Source organism: Micromesistius poutassou (assembly GCF_964030765.1).
Source record: "Micromesistius poutassou genome assembly, chromosome: 11".
Classification (NCBI taxonomy): domain Eukaryota; kingdom Metazoa; phylum Chordata; class Actinopteri; order Gadiformes; family Gadidae; genus Micromesistius; species Micromesistius poutassou.
Window position 1 is genome coordinate 19,772,850 of NC_140281.1, and position 17,500 is coordinate 19,790,349.

Genomic DNA, 17,500 nt, shown 5'->3' on the forward strand with positions numbered 1-17,500 from the left:
ATATTCATTTAATGGTGATCTGTATATATTTAACTGTGATTCCCTCAAACCAGCATCTTAACCTTGATGCCGTCTTCTTAGTTAATTAGTATTTCTATTCAGAAGGCCGCAATTTAATTTCCTTCAACATTTCATGAATCCACCCTGCCCATGACCGCACAAGGATGTCTCTCTCTCCCCCTCTCATACACATACACACTTACATAAGAAGACACGCACAGTCTCAGTCTCTCTCTCTTGCAAGGTGTGTACACTCTTACACACTCTGACGCTGACTCTCACTCCATTTCTCTCTCTCTCTCTCTGTTGCTCTCTCTCTCCCCCTCTCCATCCTTCTCTCCTTCTCCCTCCCTCTCCCTCAATCTCTCTCCCTCTCCCTCCATCCCTCTCTCTCTCCATCTCCCTCCCTCTCTCTCTCCCTCTCTCTCCCTCCCTCTCAAAGTGAGATTGACATTCGAGCCCTCAGACGGATGTACCTCTGACATTGACACAGTGTGCTCCACATGTCGGCTGGAGACACCATAGGAACCTCTGGATATCGGGACCGTTTCCTCTCCTATGAACATCGCCGTGGCGACCAGACCCCTGTCAGCTGTCTGACTCACTCCAACACAACAAATCATGTTCAACAATATATTGAATCAGCCCAAGCACCCCCCGGCGGCTATTTATTCTGTAAGGCATCTTCAAAATGGCTCCCTGGAGCTGGAGCCAAAGCACGGCAACATTTGGGGCAGAATAAAACAACTAGGCCATCGTATACACATGAGAAGTGTATTTCCATATCTCAGTGGGGTTTTTTTATCAGGTGTAATATATTTCAGGAAATTGAATTCTACGTAGGCAGTGATACATATTTACGTCTCGTACACAGATGAATAATACAGAAATAACAATAGCATGGCTTGCTTTGCAACCACACTATAACACCTCGTTAAACGAGAAGGGGATTTATTTTGGTTGAACAATCTTTCATTTAAATGCCGTACTTAAAGCGTGTTTCCTTTTCTTTCATTCAAGTCGAGAATGAAAGTAAGTCACCTTCCAGTCACTTGTCTAATCCCGAATGTAGAACAGACGGAATGACTGTACAAACACAGCTTGTGTTACTCCCATTGTGAAACACATCTAAACCCACATGGTCTGTACCTGGAACCCATGGCCCTCAAGCGACTAACATCTGCAGGAAGACCGGGAGGAGACCCCGATTCACTCGCCGAACACTCCGAACACTAGAACACCCCTCCCCTGCTAGGTCAAGGATATAACAATAATAAAACATATATATATATATATATATATATATATATATATATAAATATATTCACACCTGGTGTCCGACACAGGAAATTAAGGCCCTGTGCACTGGACAGAGAACAACAAATGGAGCGTGCTCATTGGCTGGCTATCTGTGTTTCTCACTATCTGATTGGTGGGCTGGCTGCTCTGTCTGGGAGGCAAACCCCGGAGACTTTGGCTGCCTCAGGGGTGAAAGGGCAGCTGCCGTGCAAAGAGTTGTTTGTTGTTCTGCCCAACATTGTCTGTAATTACATAAGAAGGAGACATGGCCACCAAAGCTCTATGCACACACACACACACACACACACACACACACACACACACACACACACACACACACACACACACACACACACACACACACACACACACACACACACACACACACACACACACAGAGACACACACACAACGAGAGACAGAGATCTGCAGCTCAGAGGTACAGACAGCAGCCATGGTGGAAGGCTTCCACCACTAAACGGTTCCACTCCATTCATTAAAAAGATAAGAACATTAACCTATTGACCACCCACCAAATTACACCAAACAATTCTTCATTAGCATTATGTATGCATCAGACGCGTTATCAATGTCTCCACTTTAAACAAAAATGTTGGACTACCACCCTGTTCAGGCAAAAGTAACAGTGGCAATGACATGCTTTAATGTCATAGACTCTAAAACTCTTGTGGAAACTGTGACACAACTAAAGCCATCCACCTGTTGCCTTGATACTTTACCTACCAACCACTTTAAAAATGTTTTTGACTGCCTAGCAATAGACATATTGCAAATAGTTACTCTCTCCAATCAGGCAATTTCCCAAAAGCCTTAAAAACTGCAGTTATTAAACCTCTTTTAAAAAAGCAGAGCCTAGATGCCTCTATTATTAACAACTACAGACCAATATCAAATCTACCCTTCATAAGTAATAAAATCTGGATTTCGACCCCTTCACAGCACTGAGACCGCCCTTATTAAAGTTAGTAAACAACATCTGTCTTAACACAAACTCTGGCAAAATCTCAATACTAATGCTACTAGACCTCAGTGCTGCATTCGACACTGTATACCATACAATACTTTTGGTCAGATTAGAAAACTGGGTGGGGCTTTCAGGCACAGTCTTAAATTGGTTTAGGTCGTACCTACAAAATAGAAACTACTTTGTTTCCATTGGTGACTTTGTTTCAGAATCAACAAACGTGACATGTGGAGTCCCACAAGGTTCAATCTTAGGACCCTCTCTGTTCAACATCTACATGCTCCCACTAGGGCAAATCATGCAAAATAACAATATTGACCATCATTGCTATGCTGATGACACGCAAATCTATGTATCGCTATCGCCAAATGACTATCAGCCCATAGATCTGTTGTGCCAGTACATTGAGCAAGTAAAAGACTGGATGTGCTGAAATTTCCTTCAACTAAATGAGGACAAAACCAAGATAATTGTATTTGGTGCTAAAACCGAAAGGCTTAAAGTAACCCAACACCTTCACACTCTGTCCCTGAAAACCTCTATCAAAGCCAGAAATCTAGGGGTTATCATGGATTCAGATTTACATTTCGACTGTCACATCAAATCAGTTACAAAATCTGCATATTATCACCTTAAAAACGTAGCAAGACTTAGAGGGCTCATGTCTACCGAAGATTTACAAAAATGTGTACATGCCTTTATCACTAGCAAGCTTGATTAAGGCAACTACAGCTTGTTCAGAATGCTGCTGCTAGAGTTCTAACAAAGACCAAACAATTTGAACATATTACACCAATTCTTAAATTGTTACATTGGCTCCCTGTATGTCAGAGAATTGATTTTAAAATCATGTTGCTAACCTATAAATCCCTACATGGTTTAAGGCCAACATATTTAACTGATATGCTTCCACTACATAAGCCTTCTAGGCCACTAAGATCTTCTGAGACCAATATGTTAATTATCCCCAGAGTCAACACGAAACATGGGGAAGCAGGATTTAGTTACTATGCAACAAATAGCTGGAATAAACTCCCTGAGGATTTAAGACTTGCCCCAACTCTGACAGCTTTTAAAACAAGACTGAAGACTTTTATGTTTGCTTTAGCTTTCTGCTAAATCTTAAATCTACAATGCTTTTTTAACTTTGCCTTTATTTTCTATCTATTTTATTTTATTACTAACTTTGCCTATTTTTACCAGAGAGACCCCAGAGAGTATGGGGTAAGGACCAAGTTCCTTTAGGTCGGGTCGGAGTCCCGACGTGGGTAAGGACCAAGTTCCTTTAGGTCGGGCCGGAGTCCCGACGTGGGTAAGGACCAAGTTCTTTTAGGTCGGGTCGGAGTCCCGACGAATGTGAAAGAGTAAGGACCAAGTTCCTTTAGGTCATGGAGAGATGACGTGTGTCTGGGTCAGACTCCCAGGATAAGTTCCTTTTGGTCGGGCCAAGTCCCGAAAATTGCATGACGTGGGTATCAGAGACTGTTGATCTTAAATACATTGCACTTTCTAAAATGCTTTTTTTTAAACTTTGCCTTTATTTTCTATTTATTAGGGACCGAGCAGAACCTGCAAGGTCCCTATTGTTTTTGGTCTGATTATTATTAGGGACCGAGCAGAACCTGCAAGGTCCCTATTGTTTTTGCTTTGATTATTCTTATTATTATTTTTAGCCGTTTCGACTGCATTTTTCCCCCCCTGAACATATACGAAAACTCATTTTTATTTGGCACATTTGGTGGGACTGCTGTAAAATTTGATATTCTAGCCGTCTAATTCAGATTGGCCCCAAGGTGGCGCTATACCAACTATGCCAAAATTTCAACCTTTACACAAGCATAACTCGTCACCGGTTGGACCTACACTCATGAAACTTTTGCCACACATGCAAATCCTCATGATGAACAAATTTGCAGACACTAACTTAGCACTTCCGGTAGCCAGATTTCCCGCCATTTTGAATTTAGTTAAAAACAGTAAATTCCCCAAGGATCCCAGGTTTTTCGTTTTTCTTTTTTGTTTTTTCTTTGGTGGAGGAGGAGCAAGGTTGTTGTTGTTGACGTCCTCTTCTAACTCACTTTCTGACTCTGAGGTAGTTTTTTTCCTAGCAGCATCCATTTTTTGTATACGGTAGTTGTGGACTGGAGGAGCACGGCGCTGAAATGGTTGATAAGATACGATACTTCATAGTGATTGGCTCTGCTGCTGCACGCATGAAGAGTACTGACCAATGAGCGAGCCCAGCGCGTTTCCAGACACCAGGTACAGTGTCTTGCTTCTTATTGCTTGTGTGTGTGGCCGTGGGAGGTGCGCACGCAGTCCGCAAGTGAGCGAGTGACTGAGAATCACCATAACGAGCTGTCATTCTTCCACGACCCCAAAATACGGAACAAAGTGCGTCCTGTATCAGTTAATTACGGGACAGGTCTTTTAGTTGCCAAATACGGAACAATTCCGTATTTTACGGGACGGTTGGCAACCCTACATGAGCCATTGAGTTCGAAAAGGGGTGTGTTTTTCACCCCAAAAATAGTAAATTGCACATATCTACATGAAGTTGGACTCCTATGATCTTGGACCCCTCTACTGAAGTTGTTCAGAATCAAATTCTGAACAAGATAAAGTCAACATTTTTTCAAATGGGGTGTGGCTTCGAAATGGGCGTGGCCTGTTACTAAAATAGCCACAGTTCATAGACGCAATGTTTGATTTCAGCGGAACCGACTCAGTGGCCGTTGGGGACCAAAGTTCTAACTTTCATTAGTTCGTATTTCAAGGAACTCCTCCTAGGGAATTTATCGGATCTGCTTCACAATTGGTCAGTACAGTCAAAAAATGGTGCTCAACCAACGCCGTGTTATTTGTGATTGTACGTTGAAGGGCGTGTCCGTGGCGTGCCGTCAAAGTTGGCCATTTTGAATGGAATTTTTTCACTTTTTCGCCTTGTATTTCAACTAACTCCTCCTAGGAAATTTATCTCATCTGCTTCTACAGATTACATAAATTCGCGAAAAATTAAAATTAAAACTGCAGTGATGAACGGGACCGAGAACCGGACCGAGCACTGGCTTGCGGCCGCGTCACGTGCCGTCGTAACATGTGCGCTGACAAGTGCGCACATGTTACGACGGCACGTGACGCGGCCGCAAGCCGGTACGAGGTCCCGTTCATCACTGCGCTCAGTTTTAATTTTAATTTTTACTTTTTTACTTATCTATTATTTTATTTTATTGTATGACAATGTTTATATGTGAAGCACTTTGACTCTTCTTGTGTATGAAAAGTGCTATATAAATAAAGTTGCCTTGCCTTGCCTAACGTGCAAAATTGCAATGTAATATCTTTAGTAAATTGCAGTTGTTTAAGGCAGTGTAAATATTCAATTAATGCTGATCTTGTTATTTATTTAACTGTGATTCCCTCAAATCAGCAGCTCAACCTTAATGCTCCCCCTCAGTTAATTAATATTTCTATTCAGAAGGCAATTTCATTTCCTTAGACTATTCATTAATCCACCATACACGGCTGCACAATGGGCCATTACAAGGATCTCTCATGCCCTCTCTTTCTCTCTCTCTCTCTGTTTTTCTCTCTCTCCCCCATCCCTCCCTTTTCTCCTTCTCTCCCCTTCTTTACTCCCTCTCTCCTCTCCCTGTCTCTCCCCTTCCTCCCTCTCTCCCTCTCTCTCCCCTTCCTACTTCTCTCCCATCCCTCCCTCCCTCTTGCTCTCCCCTTCCAACTTCTCTCCCATTCCTCTCTCCCCTCCCTCCCTCTCTCCCTCTTGCTCTCCCCTTCCTACTTATCTCCCCTCCCTCCCTCCCTCCCTCTTGCTCTCCCCTTCCTACTTCTCTCCCCTCCCTCCCTCTCTCCCTCTTGTTCCCCCCTTCCTACTTCTCTCCCCTCCCTCTCTCCCTATCGCTCTCCTCTTCCTACTACTCTCCTCTTCCTACCTCTCCCCTCCTTCCCTCTCTCCCTCCCTCCCTCCCCACTAGCAGGCCTATGGGTTCTGATGTGTCACAGTGTTCATGGTGTGGGAGCTGACATGTACCTCTGCTGTAGACCGGGGGTGGTGGGGGGGTGGGGGGTGGGGGGGTGGTGTGCTTTTTAAGTGCGTTGGGTCTCTGTTGCGCGTGCTTGGCTGGCCAAGGCTGACTGGATGCCAACAGGCAGAGAGGGACGGGGATGAATCAGTGATGACAAGGTGAGGCTAGCGCCTTGTTCATCGGCTGACAGCTCAGGTGCACCGAGAGATGGAGACACAACAGATTACATTTAGGCCTGAGCTGAGAGGGAGACGAGAGAGAGAGAGAGAGAGAGAGAGAGAGAGAGAGAGAGAGAGAGAGAGAGAGAGGGAAAGAGAGAGAGAAGGATGGAGAAAGGGAGGGAGAGAGGGAGAGAGCGGTGTGAGAGGGAGAGAGCGGGATAGAGAATGGGATAATTAGAGAAATAAAGAGATAGAGAGAGTGTGTGGGAGAGAGAGAGAGTGTGTGTGTCTTATGTAACTCTGTATGAGGAGAGAGAGAGAGAGAGAGAGAGAGAGAGAGAGAGAGAGAGAGAGAGAGAGAGGAGAGAGAGAGAGAGATGAAGAGAGAGAGAGAGCGGGGGAATGAGGACCCTAAAAGATGAATGGAGGGAGTTGCGCCTGGCTTTATTTGACTTCACAGACAATCCCCCCGAGGGGATAAAAAAAAACGTGTGGCTCTGTTTGGGTTTACTCGACCAGAACTTTAACGGCTCGTGGTTCAGATCCATCCAAACCGTCGCACAAACACTCTTTGTCTTGGCTGCCGTTGTCTCCCTGCACCGACAACAACAACAACAACAACATCTCCGTTTGGTCGAACAAAGGACACAGGGATGAAGCGGACGCAATGTCTTCTCTGCACTTCAAATCACCCACACACACACAGCCCACCCCTGCGGAGAGCAGGTCACACTCTCTGGGGCTGTGTGGCGTCCGGTTAAACAAACAGCCCATCTGGGCAGGTATCCTAATTAGCCGGCGTCATATTGGCAGCGAACAAGCAGGTCTAAAGTGTAGAGTACAGTGCGGTGGATACTCTCCATATCGCCTGTGGTGTAGCAGCTGTACACAAAGAGAGCACCAGTAACTCAAAACAAAGAGAGAAAGTACTATTTTCTTCTTAAAGTCCCGATGAGACACTGATCTTGTTTACTGTATGTACACACATTTCTTCTCTTGGTCACTCTGAGCATATTGCAGTTCGGAAAACCTCCCAAAAAACAAAATGAGGGCTGCAAATGGCCAAAAAGCTTTGAATTCGTCTCGGTGTGCTTCCCCCTGAGGACAAATAGACCACTTTGTCTGTGGACAGGAAACAGTGGCGAGCATCATTGATCAGGGATGCGGCGCTAAGACGCTACCCCACAATAAATAACTGGAGGAAATACAGAACACCTGCAGCAGTTCAACAACAGCCTGGCAGCTGTGTGAGGGGGAACCAAGCACAAGTAGAAACTGGAGAAAATCAACAAAACACCAGCATCCATCAAACAGAGAGAGAGAGAGAGAGAGAGAGAGAGAGAGAGAGAGAGAATGAGAGAGAGAGAGAAAGAGAGAGACAATGAGACAAAGAGTATGTGTGAGACGAGAGAGAGAAAAGAGACAGAGAGAGAGAGACAGAGAGAGAGATAGAGCGAGAGAGAGAGAGAGAGAGAGAGAGAGAGAGAGAGAGAGAGAGAGAGAGAGAGAGAGAGAGAGAGGAGAGAGAGAGAGAGAGAGAGAGAGAGAATGAGAGAGAGAGAGAAAGAGAGAGACAATGAGACAAAGAGTATGTGTGAGAGAGAGAGAGAAAAAGAGACAGAGAGAGAGATAGAGCGAGAGAGAGAGAGAGAGAGAGAGAGAGAGAGAGACACAGAAAGACAGAGACACAGAAAGACAGAGAGACACAGAGTCAGGGTGTAAGTGTGTGTGCATACCTTGCGTCCGCCCGTGTTCAGCTTGATGGGCGTGAGGAATGGGTCAAAGATCATGTGACTGGTCTCTATGTTGACCGGCGACTGCCTCTTGCCCACAGAGCACAGGTTCCACGCCGAGTTCACCAGGCCCCAGAATGACGGCACTGAAAACACACACACACACGCGCACCAGCGCACACACATTACACACACACACACACACACACACACACACACACACACACACACCACACACACACACACACACACACCACACACACACACACACACACAGCACACACACCACACACAGATCAGCATTCTCCACAAGCAGAGGACATAGAAGTGAGGAGAAGAGAGAGAGATGAATCACAGGATTTGTTGTTCTTCAGTCTACAGAGGGTTAGGGTAAGGCTTTGGTCTACAGAGTATGCGTTTTAAATCATCCACGTTCCAACTCAGATCACAAGACAATCGGTACATTAACTGGCATTGTAATGTGACAATAGCTCAAAGCATGCCTCACAACACACACATGCACGCACGCACGCAAGCACACATGCACACACGCATGCACACACACACACACACCCACTCACACTCGTGTGTCAACCATTTTAGGCTTGCTAGGAGCTGTCAGGGGTTGGGGCAGAGGAATTGCAGCAGCTCTGCAGGTAGCAGAGAGTCCTGCTCTCACCACGGACCAGGAGAAAGAAACGTGGATTTGCAGCTCTGCTCCTTAACGGATGATGGAAAGCAGTCACTTTTCGCCAGCATTAGTGACACAAACATGATTAGCATATAGGGAAACTCATCATGATTCCACCCTACAAACGACAAGTCCTGCTCATAGCTTAAGGTAACCAGATTTCTGAGACAAAATCCGGGGACATTTTCGGTTCAGCAGTATAAAAACCTCCAAACATATCATGTCTTTTTGGTCATAGAAAAACTAAAACGGTGACACACGCCCTTACCATTCTCAGAGCAGTTTCTCTCACTCTATTTATCCAAAATTGCAAAGGAATTGTTGCAGACGAGATTGTTGACGGAGGGGGGGGGGGTTACGGGTTTGCGGGCGGATGAGATTGTTGGGGGGGGGGACGGATACGGTGCACAACTACTTTTCATTTTTTCCTTTATTCCAATTTCGGATCTTTCAGTCACAGTGAAAACCGGGGACATTTCCTGGGACAGCAGTGGCCAGGGACAGGTCACTGAAAACGGGGACTGTCCTCGGAAACCGGGGACGTCTGGTCACCCTATCGTAGCTCCTCCTCTACCCTCAAACCGTGGCTATGGAAAAACAACTGGAAGGATAAAAAAGACTAACGCTGCACCGGTGGGAGCGTTTAATCGAGAACACAAATCATCGTTGTCATCACAACGCCACAGAAGAAACATTCTAGACATCTTGTCCATATTATTAGAACAGTAACAACATCCTATACCACAGCGCTGTTGAATCCCGGGTCTTGATCGATAGCATTCCAAGTTGCTTCTGGTAATGCACACCCGTGATAATGGACACCTCTGCCTTTTAACAGTTCGGAATCAATGCGCTACAAATTAGAAACGTTAACAACAAAGTCTAATACAACTACCGACAACGCAAACACAAAATGCTGAAAAAATATACGTATATATACGGGATAATTCAAAGTAACTCATGTTGAATCATTGTAAGCAGCTGTGGTACGAGCGGAATAAATCACACCGGGAAGTCTGGGTATTTTTTTTATATTCACTGTTTACTACTACAGGTTTACTATTATATTACATATAATAGCCCACTCTGGGGTGTCTCGTTATTTCATCATATACACTGTGCACTACTCCAGGTTACTACATGTAAGGGATAAACCCTCTGGGTTTCCCATTATGGGAGCGTAATGTACCACCTGGTGAGGGAGGTTGTGATGCTAACCACCTCTGAAGTACATTATCTCTTCGTATTATGGGTGATATGCAGAGACGAGGCCCTGGGAACAGTACTGCGATCAGCACATTGTGAGGCCGTTGCAGAAAGATGATAAAGTAGAAACTTTAACGACACGGAAAATATTGAGAAAGGAGAAAGGTAAGTTGCCAAAAACCATTGACAACCTTTGGCAAGACTTAATTTCTTGCTTGGCGGCATGTCTTGTCGTTTTCAGCTCCATTAAAGAAAGAAGGCCACTTGTACTAGAAAAGGTGCCATGTATATTCCCCTTGACCACATGGTATTAAATATAGATACGACGTTCCACGACGTAGACTCTTCGGTAATGTAGAAACACATAAGTGCATGATAAATCACAGCGCCAGCACGGAACCCAGAGAGAGCAAGAGTTTGGGATCTGAGACTTGGAGTGCTCAGAATTTTTTTTATTTTGGGTTACATTGAGAAGTTTCTATACAGGAAGCCCTAAATCACTGCTGACACAGAACACAGAAGTCAACAGAGAGCAGCAGCGATATTCATCATCATCTGTATGCAACTTGGGTTTGCAAACTTAGGTTAGCATACTAACCTAAGTTTCACAAATGTACCCATGAAAAGCTGTTCAATAAAAATCCAATTGAATAAATAAAATAAAACTGGCACGATCCTGATCTTCAACCACAGGCATTTGTTTCATTTTAAATCTTGTTTTTTTCTTTACTGATTTTATTTCTATATATATTATCTTGTTATTCTACTAGTGTATTTATTTTGTCTATAGGCCTATATTATCTTGTTAATCTCTAAATACTTTGTTTCTCTTGGTGTTCTCTTGTTATACTGTCTATATCTATATAGGGTTAGGTTAGTTACTGTATATAATATTTTTATTCAGTTTTTGTTTTTTATTCTGTTGTTATACTCATACTGTAAATTAATATATATATTTTTAATTAATATATATTTTCTAGTTATTCTCTTAATTTCTATGCATTCACCCCCAGTAGTATTCCAGTACTGTTCCTTAAAAGGACACTGATTGGTCCAGTTGTCTGTCAATCAAAAATAATCAGTATTAATGGACCAATTAAATTACAACCTAAAGTAAATGCACGGCAGAAATCAAGCTGGGTGCTTAACCACTGTAATAGTTACTGCTACTTTCGAATGTTGTACATTTCGAATCTCTCACAGTATTTCCCATACCTTTTAAAGGTTACAGTAAATGGTGCAAGAGTCACATCTGCAATATCAGGAGGTAATAGAGAGGAGTGAAACAGACATTACCATCCACCTCTGAGCCGCGGTGGAATTATGCAAATCTGCATTTAAATATCGTCCCGACATTGAGATGATACACCATTACACACCATACAAAAAGGCCTACGCCCTGTTAGGCTGCACCCATGTCGTGTGGACAACACAAGACACATTTAAATGTAGCACACAACACAGCCACAGTGTTGTTACGGCCTGTGGAACTCCGAGGTTTTCACACCAGGCATGAAAATACGAGAAGACTGAAAGAATTGATATTGCAATTGGTTTTTCATGTGACAAATTAAGATCATACCATCTCAATTAAAACATTTGACAGTGTTCTTAATCTTGTCGAGTGTCGAAGCAGAAGTGTTAAGGAGCTTTTGGTGGATACGGAAAACAACCGCCAGCCATCACTCGATAAAGGAGGTAGTGAACGAGTCCTCTGGGGATTGAGGCGGGAAAGACGAGCAGGGAGAGAAAGTTGGAACCGAAGAGTGAAAGAGAGAGAGAGAGAGAGAGAGAGAGAGAGAGAGAGAGAGAGAGAGAGAGAGAGAGAGAGAGAGAGAGAGAGAGAGAGAGAGAGAGAGAGAGAGAGAAAGGAAAGAGAAAGGAAAGGAGAAAGAGAGACACACACACACACACACACACACACGTGTACGCACACACGACAGACAGACAGAGAAATAGAGAATGACCGCTCTTCTCTGTCGCTAGATCCTTCATGGAAATGACAGGAAATCCATGTGCGGCGATGGGAATAGGAGAGTGAGGGAATCGATCCATTAAACCCCCGGCCCTTGTTGTAAATGTACACATAATTATTAGGTCTTGATAGATCCCTGGACGTGACCGCGGTGGCAGCGACCATCACTCAGCGCTGACAGAAGCACAACCGCATAAAGCGCTCCCATGGTGGAAACAGCCCTATATCACTAAACTCCCCCTCGCACATTAAGGGGCCCCTTCCATTTCTCATTAGCGCGAGCTGTAAAACGGGGGATCTATGGTTATGGGTGGTGTTTATGCATTCATGGTATGTGTATTTGCATGTGTATGGTGATGTATAGGGTGTGGCCGTTGGTACCCGGGACATTTAGAGTGTAGATGAATTGCTTGGTTATAGCGGATCGGGGTGGTGTTGGTTGGGTTGACGGTGGTGTTGGTTGTGAGGATGGAGCAGGTGGTGGTGGTGGTGGTGGTGGTGGTGGTAGTTGGGTTGATGGTGGAGGTGAAGGTGGAGGGGATGGACATAGTGATGGTAATGGCGATGGTGGTGATTGTAATAATTGTGGTTGCGGTGGTGGTGCTGATGGTGGTAGTGTTGGTGGTGGTAATGGTGATGGTGCTGTTGGTAGTGACGGTGCTAACTCATAGGTGGGGGATGAAGTGAGGTACTTATTTAGCATCGTTATGTATTACTTATTGTTACCAAATATTGCATCACACTCATGCACTGAACAAATGTTACACTGCTTCATCATTAAAATATTGGTTTGTTATTTACCCTGGAAATGTCACATCACATTGCAGCTTCACAGGCAATATTTACTATACTTCACAAACTCAAAAATGCAAATGAGTTGGCATATTCAGTCTCCTTATTAAGTAACATTACACAAACCTATAACACAGACACACGCACACACACACACACGCACACTCACACACACACACACACACACACACACACACATGCGGATAGGCATGGGAGAGAGATGCACATGTGAATTCTGCCAGGCTGTGTGTAGCTCACTAAGCAGAGACAGAGAGGTGAGCCATAACATGTCATCACTCTGTCACCTAAATATAGAGGAGAGGTTTTTTGCTTTATATGTTATATGAGTAATAGTCTTTGGGGAAACGCTGTTGCTCAGTCCTCCCGTGTCCTCCTTTGTCTAAACCTTCATTTTGTTATTATGGGACAAGCAGTAGTAAAGAAAGGCAGTTTCCTTACTAATTGCTGAGACTAAGCTGTGACGAGAGGGGGGGGGTGGGGGAGAGAGAGAGAGAGAGAGAGAGAATAGAAGAAGGTAGAGTGGGCATAATGCTTACTGAAGCAGGTCTGTGCTAAGCAACATCTTAATGATTATGAATGCCTGACGAGTTTAAGTGGATCTCTCTCTCCCTCTCTCTCCCTCCCTCCCTGTGTTTCTGGCCCGATTGGAAAGGGGATTTCGATCAGAAGATGGTTCCCCAGCAGCGAACCGCGGGGCTTCTGAGGTGTGTACGTACAGAGTGTGATGCATCAAAGAAGAACGTGTCATCAGTTGTTAAGACTCAGTACCTCAGCCTTTTATGTCCACACAAAGGAACATGGCCGTCTCTCATAACCCCACTGCTGCTCTATTATTGTATATCCCCATTGCTTTTTATTTCACCACTCATGGTTGCTCAGGGAGAACACACACACACACACACACACACACACACACACACACACACACACACACACACACACACACACACACACACACACACACACACACACACACACACACACACGCACGCACACAAAGAAACAGTGCAGATCAGTGCCCCATGCCTGACTGAGCCATTAGGCCGTTTAGACCCCAGTGTGGCGAGCAGAGACTTCTAGCACCTGGTCCACACTGGCCCATTACCGCCACGTAGCCGTGGAGCAGTTTCATCAGGTGGAGCTCGCCTGCTAATGGGCGCTCACGCAGGTGCCGCAGACGATTAGCAAAACCCACTGTAGAGCGGCCGGCCCTGCACTCTGCTCCACATGGAGCCGCGCCTGATGTGCTCGGTGAGTCCCCGTTGTAATTCCACACAGAGCAGGGTTGGCGGTGCGTGAATGCCTTAACAACCCTGCCCTGCGCTTCACAAGGCTAGGTGGGGGGGGGGCAAACACAGCAGTCAGGCTGAGCAGTCCTCTCAGGTTGGGATAGGGTCAGGGTTAAGGAAATGGTAGTCTCACAAATCCGACTATAGATTAATATCTAAAGTTGTGTGGGAGAGAAGCTCAAATCTGTTATCCAGCTGTAGAATTGTGCAGAAAATTGTCATTTAGGTATTGAATCAACACTGTGTTGACTGGCCACTGTAGAAATTATGTGTGGGCACTTATTTAATTCTCCTTCTGAAATCATCACACACTCCCGCAAATTAGGTTTCTTCGGTAGAACAGCTCCTTAACGAAACAGGAAACAGGGCATAACTCTACCCCTTGCAATTTCAGTTTGCCAGGCCCTGGCTCTGTGCCGTCAACCCCCAGAAGTTCTGCCATAACACAGTAGGACTGCTGGATCCGAGTTTAGGGAGCCGGTTGACAGGATTAAGGTAAGAGTAATCTTGGATCCTGATAATCGACAATGCTAACGGCAAACTTCTGGATGCTGATTCCACAGCACCTGGGCCGGAAACCAGAGTGTGCAAGTGGTAGAGTTACTCTGTGTGAAGGAAAACTAATTTGCAGGTGCAAGATGGAGTTTCCAAAAGACAATTTTAACAAATGCAGGTCTACAGTGGCCAGTCTACTTCACAGGTTTGATTTTGGAAAAGGTTGCTGTGAGAGTGTGCTTGAATGATGGCTGCTTTGAGCAGCCTCACCTGGCCGTGTCTGATTGGACTCAGCCAGGTCATGCTGCTCAAACCAGCCAACATTCATTCACGCACACTCCCACAGTTGAGCTGACCACTGCTTACTGAGTTTGCATTCGCTGTCGGCCAAGAACGGATATTGACAATGGGCAGACGTTGCTATGGTTTTAGTGATCGGTCCTCTCCATCTTGGTTTCAAGATAAATGGTCCGCCATATCTCCTTTATTCTGGTTCCACCCGTCATTCTGTTTCCAGTAGACACTCATTCCAGGTAATGCATCCAGCGACATGATTGGTTGATACCTATTTGAAGCCAAAGAAACTGCAGTGCCCCGTTCACAAAGATTTGAGGTCATGTGCCATCAGACTTTTAGATGTTATTCCAAAATATGATTTGTGAGACTAGGGTTAGAGTGATGGGGAAAGGGGTTAGGGAGATGGTGACAGTGTCTTAGAGATGGTGGTAATATCCGATACTGACGCTCCCTTGCCTCGCCCAGTCCCCTGACGGGACAGCAGGCGACGTGCTGATCCATCATGAGGAAGCACTGTGTACTGGCCAACGATGTGTGCTGGTTTTACAGAGACAGCCCTGCTCTTCGTCCCTCTCTCTCCCTCCTCCTCCTCCTCCTCTGCCCAAAATGCATTAGTAGCATGTCCTTATCTGAGTCCTAATTCAGCTAAAGACTTGTTTACCAGAAAGACATGGAGAGAGAGAGAGAGAGAGAGAGAGAGAGAGAGAGAGAGAGAGAGAGAGAGAGAGAGAGAATGAAACAGAGAGTGAGAGATGAAGACAGTCTGTTAATTGCCAGTAGAAGTATTTTCTCAAGGAGCGACTCACAAGTTATTTGCGAACCCCCAACTGAAACCCATGCTGCACTCAGAGCAGATTTGCCTTCAGTCTGAAGTATTCATTCTCAAGTATGGCTTGTTAGCTTGATTCAAGCTGTGGCTGAAGACAGGTAGCCCTTAATGAAAACGGCTCCAGACATCACCCTGATGAAGCTTCCTTCACATTGGACAATCTATCCGGGATATTATCTGGTGTTTTGCTGCTAAATGGCTGCCATTTAAAAAAAAGGTTTTGATGCCCTTGTGGAGAAGGCAAATATAATGGGCCGAATGCTTAATTGTTCTGTTGAGAAGGCAGGCCTGCTGCCTGTGAGGGAACCAGTGTTAGCGGCAGGCATGTGGAGATGCGGCTGTTTGGGGGTGGGGTGGGGGTGAAAACACGCTTGATGCTTCATAGCAGCGTGTTCTCACAAGCCAGGCAGCCCCACCACAATCACTGAGCGGGAAAACAACACAGAGATGTCTTGGAGTCGGCGTTAACCAACATCAGAAATTCACTTGACATAAATTCCCCCCACCCCAAGGGAATTCCTGTTAACAGTTTACTAATTGGCATAACCGTGGATTCAAACTCATGAATGAAATCGGTTATACAAAAGGGCACCTACTCAATAGATATCTCATTATATATCAAGAGTTGTGGAAATTAGAGGTTCTAATTGGGTGTCATAGAAAATAAAATAAAATAGAATTGTTCCAACCATGAACTGAAAATTGACTTTTCAAACGTGTAAGATCATTTCCACAGTTTGTTAAATATTATTGACATAACTATATTATCACAAATCCAATCTTACAAATGATGTTGAATGGTTATTTACACATATATTTTTGAGTCACATCTGATCCACATAACCTCATTTTCTGCTGAAAAAATAAATCAGACTATAACTCACATTACTTCAATGATATGTCTGCTTATATTACTTTTTTTACTTAACGACTTAATCGCCAACCATATTAGAGAGGTACGACTCAACATGGACAGCTCGGCTAATTATTCTTCTCTCTCAGAAAGAGGCCGGTTCCCTGGGGCACAATGTGCTTCATTAATAGAGTAACACAAACAACGACTTGGACACACATGGAAGAAGGGATGTATCCTTCCCTATTTAGGAAGTATACTTCCTAAATAGGAAGCCAATAGCGGCACAGGACTGTCTCAAGCCCAGGACACGTCCTTAGTAGGGCTGTCAACGAATATTCTAAATTTGAATATATATATTCGAATAGTTTTTAAAAACAGACATTCAAAGGTGAAAATTAATGTTCAAATCTGGAAAAACACACACCGTGGCAGCCGTGGCAGCCGTGGCGTGGATTCAGATTCTGAATCACTGAATGAAGCCTGCCATATTTGGGACAAGAGTCGGGACCTTAAATTGCTTGCACAAAACTCTTGAGCAGCACTCAGCATTTGTTTATTGTTGTTGTTTATTTAAACCAGTATGTGCAGAGAGAGTAAGGGGGAGCGAGAGAGAGAGAGAGAGAAAAAGACAGCGAGCGAGAGCGAGGTCTGCGGTCTTGGCCATTTGTTCATTTACTTACTTACTTTTTGTGTAGGTAATATGTTGTCAAATATGTTTAAACTTAAATAAACTACCTATACAAGTAGTTATGTCTCGTTGTATTAGTTTGTCCTGTTATTGATGTAATTTGCGTCATTGACATAATGTGTTTTTTTAGAGCAAATATT

At 44.5% G+C, this 17,500-nt stretch overlaps 1 protein-coding gene across 1 annotated transcript in view; it reads right to left on the reverse strand.

The window, feature by feature from the left end:
• The window catches only part of ca10a (carbonic anhydrase Xa), a gene marked incomplete at its 5' end in the record, with an annotated part of 120,964 nt that overhangs the window by 55,887 nt on the left and 47,577 nt on the right, over nucleotides 1-17,500 (reverse strand). Inside the window, one exon of the mRNA XM_084474945.1 lies at nucleotides 8,225-8,367. Within this exon, the coding sequence (XP_084331071.1) occupies nucleotides 8,225-8,367 (143 nt within the window). The remainder of the gene's footprint in view (nucleotides 1-8,224; nucleotides 8,368-17,500) is intronic.